The sequence below is a fragment of the Melopsittacus undulatus genome, chromosome Z (genome assembly GCF_012275295.1).
Source record: "Melopsittacus undulatus isolate bMelUnd1 chromosome Z, bMelUnd1.mat.Z, whole genome shotgun sequence".
Classification (NCBI taxonomy): domain Eukaryota; kingdom Metazoa; phylum Chordata; class Aves; order Psittaciformes; family Psittaculidae; genus Melopsittacus; species Melopsittacus undulatus.
The window spans coordinates 79,111,957-79,126,456 of NC_047557.1; the positions used below are offsets into that span (position 1 = coordinate 79,111,957).

At 35.5% G+C, this 14,500-nt stretch overlaps 1 protein-coding gene across 5 annotated transcripts in view; it reads right to left on the reverse strand.

Annotated features, from left to right (window-relative positions):
* Nucleotides 1-14,500, reverse strand: part of ARB2A (ARB2 cotranscriptional regulator A) — a 283,581-nt gene that overhangs the window by 252,904 nt on the left and 16,177 nt on the right. For 3 of the 5 annotated variants that reach the window (XM_005145965.4, XM_031046205.2, XM_031046202.2), the window contains 3 exons: nt 13,176-13,244; nt 10,765-10,866; nt 8,056-8,156 (listed from right to left, as the gene is read on the reverse strand). In XM_005145965.4, coding sequence (XP_005146022.1) covers nt 8,056-8,156; nt 10,765-10,866; nt 13,176-13,236 — 264 coding nt within the window. In that variant the 5' untranslated portion in view covers nt 13,237-13,244. Of the gene's footprint in view, nt 1-8,055; nt 8,157-10,764; nt 10,867-13,175; nt 13,302-14,500 lie in introns of all 5 variants that reach the window. The other 2 variants (XM_031046203.2, XM_031046204.2) reach the window with 1 other exon arrangement.

Below are 14,500 nucleotides of genomic sequence, written 5' to 3' on the forward strand. Positions count from 1 at the left end.
TAACAGAAGCTGAACTCCTGAATCTAGAAATTGAAAACATTTTTGCATACTTTTCCCATCCTGCATGGTTTTCTCTACAAGGATCTTTCTTATCTTATTACCAAAAACATACTTACGGTATCACTCGAGAGAAGAATTCAAAGATTTAACAGATATACTGGGAAGAGATAAGAGGTACAACCAACCAAAAACCACTGGAGGCAAATCTGGAAACCCTGAATGTGAGAATGAATTGACACTATTTGTGGAGGAGCACGATGCTTCCCTGAATCATTACAGACAAGACAACGCATGAGTTAGGATAAATAATTATGTACTAAGCCTCTCAAAATCCTAGGTAACTAACCTATTGAACTGATATTCCTTAATAGTCATAACTGTATGTCACAGCTTCAGGCTCACTAATTGGGTATTTCTGCTGCAGCAATCAACAGAAGATAACAGATACCAAAATTCAGTTGTGATTGTGTTAATGAATTGAGCAGCTGGAGCATCTTAAAGTAATTTTAGGTTGTTTGCACATAGAGAAATACAACGCTCTATTGATTTATAATTGAATTTTTTTTCTTTCAAATTATTCCTATTAAGGATTGACACAGCTGATACAGCTTTATTAAAAAATATCACTATTCTGCTAAATTTCAATAAAAGTATTCCTAGAAAATTGAAATATATAAGGCTCTTATTGAAAACACAGAAAGTGTTAAATTCTTTATCTTGGGAAAGCTGTAAATCCTGTCAGAGAACTAACTCTTCCGGAGTTCTGCAACGGAGGTGAAATAAACATATTTTAAAAGAGCTGCTTGATGAAGGCAGTAATCTACATAACTCCGGTTTTTAAAAACTCCTGCAGGAACAGTGAGAAAATTGCCTTTCATAGAAACTTCTAATATCACTGAAGGAAACAAGAACTGAATGTTCACAAGACAGAGGTGAACCATCTTGTTTCATTACATATGCTGATTTGTGTTCTGCCTAAGCACTATTTAAATATATGCTTTTGTAGTCACCTTTTTGACAAAAAACTTTTTTTTTTTTCACCACTCTAACAAAAAATAAGCCAGCTATATCCCATCTTACTTCCTTGCTAAGAACTCTGATTTTGGATTTCAATCCAAATTAATCATTCCATGTAAGAGGTAATCATTAATAATGATAGGAGTGAATCTTGGTTGTTTGTTTTTTTTTTCCTAGAAATGAAAAAGAAAGGAATGGATGTATTTAGATAAAGGTGGATTAGTTGTATTTTTAATTTCAGCTTCATGAAAATGGTTGGTACAAAAGTTTATTAAGAACTGAGAGTCTAAACTTTTGCATATAAACCCAGGATGGCAAGAATGGTTCTAATTGAACTAAAGCTGCTGAAGGTTTTATTTTTAAAAAGCTCATGATTAACTCATTGAAACACTCCCCCTACTCCAATTTTTGTCTTCTTTTTAACAATTAGTACCATTCTTTGAATTGCAGCAACTTGCAAGTGCTTTATAAACAACCATCTGCCTTATTGTATCTTCTCTGCTTTTCACTGTTTATCAATTTAAAAATGTAAAACACATTTATCAACACATTTATCAACAATGTAACAAATTCCCATCTGGGTTTATGAGATGCTCATCATTTCTTTCAAGAATCATGCTAACAATAATTATGAAACTATCTCTGAACCTTTCGAGTACTGTCATGTTACAGTGATGAACCAACCTACTGCCAATTGCTGCCTACAAACTAGAAGAGTTCACTGAAGCACATCTGACATAATAATTCCAGTAAAAAGTCTTCACAAACAGCAGATTTTGAAAGTGGATTTAGCATATGCAAATGAATATATTGCATGCAACAAAGATTTGTATTTAAATTTAAATTTCCTTAGGTACTATTAAGTAGTCTTCACTCCTTGCAGTCTGTCCATCCATTTCACTCACTAAAAAGAAATGGAGAAGATAAACAGATTGCTAAAAGCTGAAATCTTTCTAAAATTCCGAAGACAGCACACATGTATGATTTAGATTTTTTTTTCTGCTGCTCCTACTAGAATTTGCTTTTTGCTATCAAAAGCATTGATTCAAAAATGTGTGAAGTAAAAGGCCTGGAATGTTACTGAATTGTATAACTTGTGGTTTAGGAACTACTGAGAAGAAATCAAATATCCTGCCCCATTTGCAGGTGCTTTACTCAGTTTCCTTAGTATTTCATGTCATTTTTCCATTTCACATGTACCTATCTCAAATTGAAAATAATCAAATTAGTATTAAAAAAAACCCGTAGCCAATAAGGCATGGATTCCTAAAGAACTGCATTTATATTTGACATTGGTGTTCAAAATGTGACAGGTGTCATTTAAGCTCTTCCTCCAACTGGTACATTCAAAAGTCCCTCCTCCACATGGGTTCTTCTCTGTCTAATAAGAAATGAGATCACACTTTAATTTATTTTAAAGACACTGCCCAATCTCCTCATCCTCAGCTATTTTTGTCCAAAAAATACAACTCTAAATATTTTTGTGACATTTCCTCCACTGTAAAATTTTGCTAAAGCAAAAATCTTCCGCAACATTAATTAGTAGATGGGGCATGACTTACCCATAAATAGCACTACCCAATTGCTTTCAAAGGAGACCACCCAAAATGGTATTTAACCACTTCCAAAATAACAATGGGGGAAATATTTAATCTAGACATTTTCACTCTACCTTTGGAAGAGGACATAAATTTAGGAAGCATTCATAAGGTTCTCAGCAAGGATTTTTACTATCCCCATTAAAGTTTACACTTACTTGACTGTAATACAAGACATTGAAAAAATTCAGTTCATACACGCTCAGCAGGCACCTGTTAAGTAGTTAGCATCTAATATGAACAGAACACCCTCTTCAACAGCCCTAGCCAAGTAAGCATTCCATGAAAGTGAATGTCCATGAACCTGCCTATATACCACATCACTACCAATTAATTTACTTTATCCTCTCAGTAAGATATTTTTTTCCAACCCCATAATAATTAACAGCAAGTACATAATAATAAGTCAAGGTACATAATTCTGCTTAATCCATGGTGTGCAGCACATAGTTTATTACATTAAAGTCTCGCTAGCCAGAGAAAATCTGGAATGCTTAACTGAAAACTGTCTGTGCAAAGAAACTGAAACTAAAGTGTAAGGATTTCTACTAATCATCTGCAAATTTTATTTGGAACTTGATCCTGCAGCCCTTATTCACAAGATCAGACCTATTGAGTTTATTCACATGAGCTTCGGCTGCAAGATTGGACCTTAAGTACTATCAGGTGCACGTGCAGCCTATCATCAGATTTTGGGTTATTCATGTAAGAAGCTATCTTTTCAAATGCAGACTACTTAATGCTTCCTTCTTCATTAACTTACATGTCCTCTTCTGCTGCTCTATGCTTTCATTTGTGCTATGTAAATAGCTTCTTTCTCTCAGTCATCCAAACAAATAATGCTCTTTGCAACCAAGGAGGAAATTAGTAGCAGGTGAACGCTTAGTTTTTAGATTATGTTGAGACCAAGCTGTTCTTTAACTTAAACGAGATCTGGAACAAAAAATATCCCATTTTACTACTTAGCAATCTTAATTATGGGTTGTCATTGTCATAATTCTACATGCTTATTTCCCCCCATCTCCCTTTCCTCCCCCCTGAAATATTAACCTTGGTGGTTAATCTACTTTCTTATAAGCTGGACCCAACATTGTGCACATCCTTTAAAGCAGTTTATTTAGTGGGACAAAACTTATTTGAGGACGTAAAATTAACTCTACCTTATAATAAATGAAACATGTATGGAATTTCCAACTTAGGTGTTCTATTTCTTTGATTCTGTACCTACACTACATAAATATAAGGTATTTCTTGTGCTATGGTGTGGTAAGTGTAAAAAATAACCACAGCTCTTCTGCTATCTGCTTACATGCTTCTGCAGGTCAGACAGCTTCCAGTGACAAGGGATGGCATACACTAGCCCTTGAACAGGATCACTGTAGAGGCATTTATATCACAGTCCACATTATCATCTATGTATTTATGAATCTTATTTGACTTAGGTAAAGTCATAAGTAGTCAATCAAACTGTTAGTATAGGTAAAAGTATCTTCATTAGTGATGGCACTAACAAAAACATCTTCAAATATCAAATGGCCTCCAAGCAGTCACTAAATCATTATTAGCCAGTGCTAGAGCTGTAAGAGGCAAGGAGAGGGCCAGACAGTAACTTATGCTAGGGATATTCTGGTTACTGCACAACTGTAGAAGGAGAATGGGAGTATTTTTCACATGAAATCTCATTATCAACACAACCCATATGACTAGAAAAATACAAGGTAAAATCCCAGCAACAGATTTTAGTTGTAATTTCTTTATAATTTCCAGCTAATTTCAAAGTCATGATGAACCAGAGGCGGAAGCTTATCGTTAGCAATTTCAGTAGTGATAATACCAACTGAAAGTGCAGTGCAAACAATAAGCACAGACATCTATTTAAAATGCATGGAAACGTACACAATCTGAGTCTCATCTGAAGTTTAACCTAGAATCCATGTCTCCATAACTCCTAGCCAGAAAAAAAAAAAAAAAAAATTCAACCTTGAACTGAATGGTACGTCTGCAACGACTGAACTGTTGTCACAAAATTGTTCTCAATCGTACTTCAAACTTGCCACATGGATTAATCAGCAGTTAGAAGCAGCTGCAACACCATGTTCTGTGCACTTCTGTTGCCATTTTAATTTTTAAAAAGCAAATGGAGAGGCTCTCCACGAAATTCAATGCTGCAAAAGCAATGACTGAACCAGAATCACAAAATTATGAACAGTTCACTAAATTGTCTAATAGGAACACATATCAAGAGGCTGCAGAACAAAGTGTGTGCCTGAAATAACAGATCAATGAATGAAGAATAAAGAGATATAAGAAGTGGAGACGTTGACGAACCATTGTAATTTGTGAAGAATCAATTTCCATACAGCCAGAGTAATGGCAGAATGTCACAGACAGTGCACTCATGACTTTTAACAGCAAAAAATTACTGAGCAGAAATTTATTAATGATCTCAGAAAGAGAGAACAATGCTGTGACATTAGGCCAGGAAGTACACCCACTTCTTAAAATTAGTAAAAACCAATAAAAGGAGCTGAGAATATATACTTACAGTAAAGAAAAAAAAAGCCGCCTTCAGCAGGATGGGTATATCTTTCTAACATTAGAGAACCAGCACAAAATGACTGAACTAACAATAGAAACATTGAACACCTAAATCACTTTTGTCTGATGACCCAAGTCTAGCTACCTCATCATCTCTCTGTATGTCCAGCTACATAAATGTTCAGCCACAAACAGATATTAGGGAACTCTTAAAACCAAAGGATGATGTTTCAGAGCAAAGGCTGAAGGCCAGATTTTATTATATTGCTTTATGAATTATATGAGTTGCTGCTTCTTAAGCTACCACATTTGCTAAACACGTTACACTGGACTACAAAATGGCAAATCAGAGGTTAATATACTGCTTCTGTACTTTCCAACATCTACATCAGTGATCCACCAATCTATGACACAAAAGAAGGTTCTATGCATGCGAACAAATGCCAAGGGTCTTGCTGGCCAATGTCCCCTGCATTCTCAGATAACTATATAAGCACTCACAGCACCAAAAACAATGGAGCATTTATGAATTTGTGGCATATTGGAGGAACGGTGTAGTATCGAGCACCTAGCAGACAACAGAGTGAAACACATGTGAGTTTCTTTTTTTCTGTAAAAATACAAACCAAATATAAACGACTTAGAACAATTCACTCTGACAGATTCCTGACCTCAAATCTTTTCTCTCTTTTACATACCAATATAAACAGTGTGCATTTTCAAAGATCACTAAAACCTGAACATGGAGAATCGCTATAATTAAGGCAAAATGCACAAGAAACAGTACAGATGTAAGGCACCCACTCCATGAACACACCCACTTCCTTGTTAACCAAAAATCACAGAAAGTCATTCATACCATTATGAGTTGAAGCTGTGGCACTCACTATTCAGATGTTCAGAATAAGGAATTTGATGATGTTGCCAAACATGTACAAGAAGGTGCTGTGACACAAGCATCTACATGGAGATACACTACTCTTTGTGGTTCTGCCTCATCCAATTCATTTATCTGGAAAATGGGGATATTTGAATAACACAGGCACATACAAGGGTCTGCACACACAGAACCCAGAATACGTGCTAATCTGTTTTCTGTTGAGAGAAGTGGGTATCAAGTAACTTAGACAATGCAAAGATTGGGCAACAGCACATTTTTTTTGAAAAAAATACAGTTGAGATGAAAGGATGTGAGAAGAAGCAGCAGCAGCCCCCATTGCTTCCTCCCTGCCAGAGTTCTTGCAGGAACGAGGAGGAGGAGGTAAAAATGAAAGTTCTTCAGTCTCTGGTAAGAAAGATCTGGCAGGAGAAAACAGTGCTGAATAGTCAGGCAGCTCCAGTGTAGCAGAGAGCCCTGCATGAAACAGAAGGGCTGAGCGAGGACACAGTACCAGAGCACTGCTCAGCAGAGGTTAAGGACTGACAGTGTACTATTTGTGCTGATCCAGATGGGCAGAGATCTCTGCTGTGCGCTCCCTTCTGGACCCTGCATGTTCTGTGCCTTCAGAAGCTCCCAGAGCCCATCTTGCTACCCTGAGAACAGGCCATGTAATGAGATACTTCTTCAGCTTAACAAAGGCATTCTTGGCAGCAAGAGAAACTATATGAAATCATTTTGCGATAGATTTACTATGTACTTATTTATCTATTCAAGAAACTCAACCACGATGCTTTACACTGTTTACTTTGCAATAGTGTAGGACTGGCTGTCATGTCAGGCCCTGTAGTTTTCTTTTTACTTTTCAGTACACAATAACACTGGCTGGGGGGTCACAAGAAGCTTGGAGGGGCACAGCTGTGACAGCTGACCCCAACTGACTCAATGCATATTCCATGCCATATAGTGTCATGAGCAGCAATAAAAGCTGGGGAAAGAAGGATAAAAGGGAGATATATGCAGTTATCTTCCAAAATGGACTGGTTGAAGCAAGTCCAGAGGAGGCCATGGAGATGCTGAGAGGGCTGAAGCAGCTCTGCTCTGGAGACAGGCTGAGAGAGTTGGGCTGCTTCAGCCTGGAGAAGAGAAGGGTCTGGGAGACCTTAGAGTAGCTTCCAGTGCTTAAAGGGGCTACAGGAACATGGAGAGAATTCTTTCTAATTCTTTCTAATAGGAAGACTCCTATTTTGTGCACAGAACTGTGCATCCCCTTTCTCCAAAAGCCACTCTGACTTCAGCAGCATTACTACCTAGAGAATGTTCTTTCTGTGGGGCGGGGGAGGCTGTGACAGGGCAAGGAACAGCCCTGTTAGGCATTCAGCACACACTGCTCTGCATTCGCTGAGATCAGCTGCCTTTCTCCACAAGTCAATGTTCTCACTCCTGAAGTATTACAAAAAACATGGCACTGAAATGAAAGTCATTTTAACGTAGAAAAGAAACTAAAATCCGTTGCTTTTATAGCTACTACATCCACAGCATCCCCACAAAAAGCCTAAGAAGTACCAGCAGCATCCAAAATCTAATATACCAACAAATATTTAACAAATTATTCCTCAGATTTCTAGTTAATTAACCTAGGTGGTCCTGGTATCACTCGGTAACACGAGAAAACTAGCCAATGCATCTATCTTCAGCTATAAGGTAGAATGCTGGTTTTGTATCCAATGCTTCACTGTGAGAAGAAAATACTGCATGGTATAATATTCTCCAATTCGTGTAATCTAGATGACGTTCTATTTTGAACATACATTAAAGTCAAATTGTAGTCTAACTCGCATCTTAAGCTATACAGCAAATAATGGAAATTATTGTTAGAGCGTTAACACACAATAAATCCTGAAATACCTTTCGTTAAATGACTGCAGCCTCACTAAATCTTTATTGACATACATAAAAGTATGCTACAAAACCCACAGCACTCCAATATATATTTGCATGCATACACACACACAATTTATATACCTCTCCAAGAGCTTCATAGCGCTTTTGGTTCCATCTATGTAAATCTTCTCGATAATTAAAGACAAATGGCTCCCCAGTTTTTATGTGTCTTAACTGCCCTTCTGGAAAAGAAACAAAATCATTACATTTCAATAACGTCTTCATTAGAAGTAAGACACATTTAAAAGAAGTCTACATATAAAAATTGGGCTATTACGAATTCCTTCTCATTTATGGTTACAGTATTTTTGAAGAAAAACAACTGTAACATAACTACAAAATGCATTCCCCTTGAATGGTATATATTGCTAAATAAAGCTAAACATAAGAGATGACAGTGAAATTACATGGGGATACCAAAACGCTCTGCAAGAAATATTTATGTTTCAACTGCTATGGATTAACAGTGGAATGTAAACATTAGTAGTTAATACTTGATTTGCGGTGTCAATTAGGTGACCAAATTGTAGCTATAAATCCCCCACTTCAAAACCAACTGAATTTATAAGGAAATGTGAATACAAAACAGGCTGGAGGCTGGAAGAAAAGGCAACATTTTTTTTCAAAATTAATAAAATTTTAAATTAATCTGAAAAAAGCACATGCACAGCGTATCTTAACTCCTAGGCACAGTGCAATCAAATAAGAGCTCTTACATCCAGGGTAGACCAAGATTACTACACTAGAATAAAGGAGAATGCTTGATCAGAGCAAATGCATATGCTATTCTGAGATTCCAGTGTAACTTTCTGTAGTTGGCCTTGTTTATAGTGAAAGTTTAGTATCATACCCAACCACAGATATGACATAGAGTTAAAATAACAGCAATAATAAAATGACAACCAATAGGAAGTTATTTTAGGAAAATAGTTATCTTACCAGTAATCTTCAGCTCATTAGACAAAAAATGAGTTATGATCTCAAAGCACCACAAATCAATGTAAATCAAAGAAACATTAAAAGCAGGGAGGGATATGTATGAGTATCTCCTTTGAAAGCTGAAAGGTCTGCATGATGAAAGTTAGGTTTCTTAGCAAAATATTTCCTCTTGAACAGTAAGAAATTACTAACTTAGTTCACACCTTTTCAGGATCTTTAGGGTTTGATTCCTGATATTTTAAATAAAGTATTTAAGATCTGACATCTGTAATAGTTTGCTTATCTCCTTATTTGACATTTTTTCCAGACTTGTCTTACCTCACATACTAGACACCAGGGAAACGTCTCTCCCAAATTTTGTATCCCTGTCTCAGGTCCAAATATCCTTCTCATTATTTTCATTTTAACTTTATCTTCAGCTGTTCCTTCTCAGCTACTTACTCTTCAAGTATGCCATTCACTAGTATATGAAGTAGCTCTCTCTCCACAAGTAAAGTGGAGCAAATACCCTGTAATTTTTTTTCTTTGGCTTTCAGGAACCCTTGTCTTCTTCAGATTCTTTAAATCTGATAAAAATCTTCCTTACTTTTCCATGACTAAAAAAAAGCAAGATCATGACATGATTACAGGACCAAACATTTTAATTAAATGTACAAAAGCAAACCAGAGATCTTTTTACTTTGCTGCCCAGCAGCATGTGTTCTGCTGCATTCTATGGAAATCACTAAGTCTGTGAGGGCAGTGATGGAATATTCAATAACATCATTCTAAACCACTGTTCTGCAAAACTAAGATTTCAGCCCTTTTTATCAGGCACATATGAACCATTAACTCTGAAGTCAGTAAGGAAGAGAGTAGACATTGTGCAGATCTAAAAATAAGGATCTGAAAAGTGACAGAGCTGAACCCCTCCCATCAAAGAAAGAGCATCACTTTCATGACACTTTTAGTCTCTAAGTACCTTCCTGTGAAAGCCATCAGGGTATTAAAAAGCTAAGTGTTGCATAAATGACTATCATTTAAAGGAAAGCTCTTTTTTTTCTTTAAAAGTCAAGATGTAAGATGGGCAGATTTAGAAACTAAAGTTCCTCTGTTCACAGAACAGGCACTGCAAAGGAGTAAAACTGTAAATGTCCCCATTTGTCCTACAGGTTTCAAACAATCTTGAAAGAGCCATTTGATTGAGTCTGGTACTACTTTAGTTCAGAGGCTTATTTCTCAGCTGGATTTTAAAATGTATGCACTGGAAATTATAAATACTACTAATTCATTTAACATACAGATTCAGCTACCTGGAAGTACTTGTAGTCATCAAACACTTAGCTGTAATGCAAAATCGTGATTCACATCAGAAGAGTAAGAGACAGTCTATCACAATGTTCATTCTTTCTTCCATCAATATAAGCAGGTGTTTTTCTATTGATATTAATAAAATAGCTGGGACAAATCATTATCAAAATAACTTCTTTTGTATCCGTAAAAATGAATCAGTAAATAAAATGTTTCTTAAATGAGTAACTACCCTTTAATTTTGCTTGCTAATGCTACCGAAATTACTTGCAGGATTTTTTTGTATCAACACTGTTGTAACAGAAAACAGGAAGCCAGAAAGTATGCACAATACAAGCCTACAGTCTTGTATGAAAGGAGGGATTTTTGTGACGATTTTATGAAATTAAAAAAAAATAATTACTTAGCTAGATTTACAAGTGTGTTACCACTAAGGCTTGAAATTTTATTCTTAACTGAAAAGTGTGAAATTCTGATAGGGACTTATATAGTATAATTAAAGTTCCGATAACCTCTCAACACTATTCTAAGTATAACCTTTAAAAATCGTATGTGGCTTACTTTCATTAAAAATGTACTCAAATCCTTCCAGAGTATCAGGAAATTCGAGTGGTGGCTCATCTTTTTTCATTAGTTCATCCAAGTCTATTCTAGACAATAAATCTAAAAAAAAGACAAGAAAAAATACATAATGCATGGTATGCCTTTTTTATTTCACTGTTATCACTGACAAACTGTGTTCAGATTTATATATTGTAAGGGCAGAAGGACACCCTACACACTACTAAGCACAGGACTTCGTTATGGGAAATCTCATTCCAGATTCAAAAGCTGGGCCCCACTGTCAGTGTATCTTCTTACTTATTTATTTATTTACCTACCCATTTATCTCTAATGCTGATCAAAATGTACAGGGACAGATAAGTCACCAAAGACATAGGGATTTGTTTCAATGTTTCACTGCCCTCAGTGTTAAAAATACACCTCTGGTATGCATCATGGTTTTAGCACAACTTATCTTGCTTCAGTATCAAGTCATCGAGACATTCTTGTTTGACTTCATGAAGAGCTTATATTATCAAATAAACATAATCTCATAGATATTTACCAGTTGTGTCATCACAACACTCCTTAACCTTCTCTTTGATACCTGAACAGCCTACGCTACCTGAATCCTTCCTTCAGCCACCCTCCTTTAATAACTCTCAAGGTAGAGAAAACCACCACCCATTTTATTGCAAGCCAGGACACACACATCCTTGTCAGACTAGGATGGTACAACCTAGCACAGCTTCCATTCACTAAAATAAGCAGTCTTTACCTTAGATTTAAGGATTCACATTTAACCAGAGGCAAACATATAGGGACATCTTTTGCTTACATCTAACTACTACATAATTACTGCATATGCAGATAATAGTGTACAATAATCCCTTCTCCCCTCATTGTCCACCACCACACAGTGCAATATCATTCTAACACACTGATTATTAATTAAAAAAAAAATCAAGAAATGATTCAGCAGGATTCCACTGAAATATATCTTCCTACTTCCTTAATTTGATTAAATTAATTAATTAAAGACCACAGAAACATTAAGTTCAGGAGTGCTACACAGACTTTGAATTATTATTGTTTCATAAATCAAGATACCATGTATTAAACCCAGGAAATGTGTTAAGTATTCTAAGTATACTGTACCTTTACCATCCAAAACTGTAGTTCAAAGAAAACAGTTTGAAAAGACTCATTTTCTTTGTTTGACATTAACTACACTTCCATCCTTTAATTATTTTAAATCATTATTTGAATACATTTTGTATCACTATTTCTGCTTAGTCTTGTCACCAGTGACAAGCCTACAGGTTACCCACATTATCTAAGCTTAGTATTGGAACATTAATCCTCTGGATTTCTACAGTGTTTAAAATGTACTGAAAATTAGCTTCAACATTTTTGAGAGTTCCTTCTCTAGCTCAATGGGAGCTCACCAGGTCACATGAAGAAAACAGCATCCTCAGAGAAAGCTTTAATTATCTGGAGTATTTATTTCTTGGACATAATGTGATGGCAAGTATAAAAGAGGAGTTTTACTTTTCCCAGCATGAAGAATCGTCTTCTCAAAAAACATTAATTTGACAGAATTAGTAAAGTTTTGAAACAAACACCACACAGGTTTTCATCAAATGTTACCAAAAATACAGTTGTAACTGAACAAACACCATCTACCATCACTGTATAACAGAACAAATATTTCTAACAATATTTCAGCAGAAATCACATTTTTACACTGGAGTTGCAAGGTATATTCTTCTTTTCTCTTTTGAAAGACAATTTAGTGGGTAAATGTATGATGCAAGCAATTTAAATCAAATATTTGCTTAGCTCACTTGTAGGTCTAACCAACTCCATGTACTTCCAAAAGTGAAAAACACTGCACAAAAGCTGCAATATAGTTTTTATTTTTACCTCGGGAAAATTACTCAGCTAAGTCACTTCAGTCCATCTATTTTTTAAAAGAAATAATACAAAAAAAACTTTATAAAATCAACATGGCAATCAATGCCCTGAAAATGTTTTCCCTGCTAACATTTTTGGCAGAGATTCTTAAAAGCTGTAGTAAGTTTTTATAATTATAATACATAAGTGGCATAAAAATTAAATGACAACTCCCAGAAACTAAGAACACAAAAACACCAGCGAATTTTCTCAAAGGCTAATTATGAAAATTTAAAAATTAATGGATATATTATTCCGTTACCACAGATCATTATTTTTCGTATCTTGTTATGAAAATACTGATAATGGACACACCATTAGACAAAAAAGCATTAGTATAGACAGACTAACAGTCTCTTCCAGTATTGCAGTTCCCAGACTCTAACCCATAGGTATATCAAACTATTTTCCTTTCTTTGGTAACTGTTTCTGAAATGTCAATATATATAGAGAGAAGGCAGAGAGACTCATACCCTTTAATGCAGTAGTCTTCTCTTTTTCATCTGGACATCCTGGCTGGAGCTGAGCCATCATTACCCAAACTGTCAACAGATTACAACAGATACTGAGGTAGAATACATTAATCTTCAGAGGACAATCTGAAAATCAACAAGAGTTGGAAATTAAGAGATTAACTGACTTCTACTTCAACAAATCTCATTTGCTACTGCTTATGTCACAAAAAAAACAGAACTTGTTCCTAAAGCAAAACTTTCTTAAGTATTATAAATCCTTAGGATATGCAAGGTAAAATGAAAACTTTCCACTCCTTCAAAACTTATACTGGACACTGAAGTCTCATCACACTGTCCTGTATTAAGACATTTTACAGGAAGTGTGACACACTCCAGAATCAAGTTTGGTCAAAGACTCAAGTTCACAAGAAAGAATATTAACTTCACCCTAATCCTAAAAGCACATCTAGCTAATTGATCCTTCCTTTTTGTGATTCTAATGTAATATCAGTAAATGGTAAACCTTTTAAAGAAGCACCACACTTTTTAAGTCCAAAGTAGAAGATATAAGAAAACCCAAAACATAAACAATAGGACTTCCACAATCTTTAAGGATTTTCTTCACCAATTAACTCCACTTTATTGCTCTTATTGTACTATTTAGTTTTGGTTTTAGTAAAACTAGACGAAGCACATTTTGAACCACTGTGTTATTGGCACTGAAATGTATAAAGGAAACGTCCAGATACAGAATGAACCTAGATACACTCAAGGTGAGAATTTACATGCAGAATATATTTATAAATTTCTCCTACTGCACAGAAGTCAACCCAGACATTCAAATCTGTAATCTCTTTCATCCTGAATCTGACACCAGGGGAACAAACAACCACATCACAATCACTGCTTCCTCCTTCTCAGTAAAGACTTCCATGCATTGAATTCTTTTCCCCTTCATCTTTCTTTGGTTCTTTGTTTTATCTGTCAGTCATTACCAATCTGTTTTGTTCTTTTCCCCAATATACTTTACCATTGATGTCTTTCCATGAACTGTATCAGCAGGAAAAAAAATCAAATAACCCATAAATAAGTGTAATAAAGACAATTTTTCTATTGTCTTTAGAGAACACCTACTACGTGAAACATTTACTTGTAGATTAAGAAAAAAAACAGCAATTTAAGGTTGTTTGTTTGGTTTTTTAAGTTGGGGTTGAAGAAAGTCCAATGATCCATTCTACAAGCTGGTCCTACAGGAGACTTTGAAATGTTCCTTTGCAAAAGCCTGTTGAGATTACGCTGATGTGCAATGACAGTACACTGCCAGAAGTCTTTTAAAGACACAA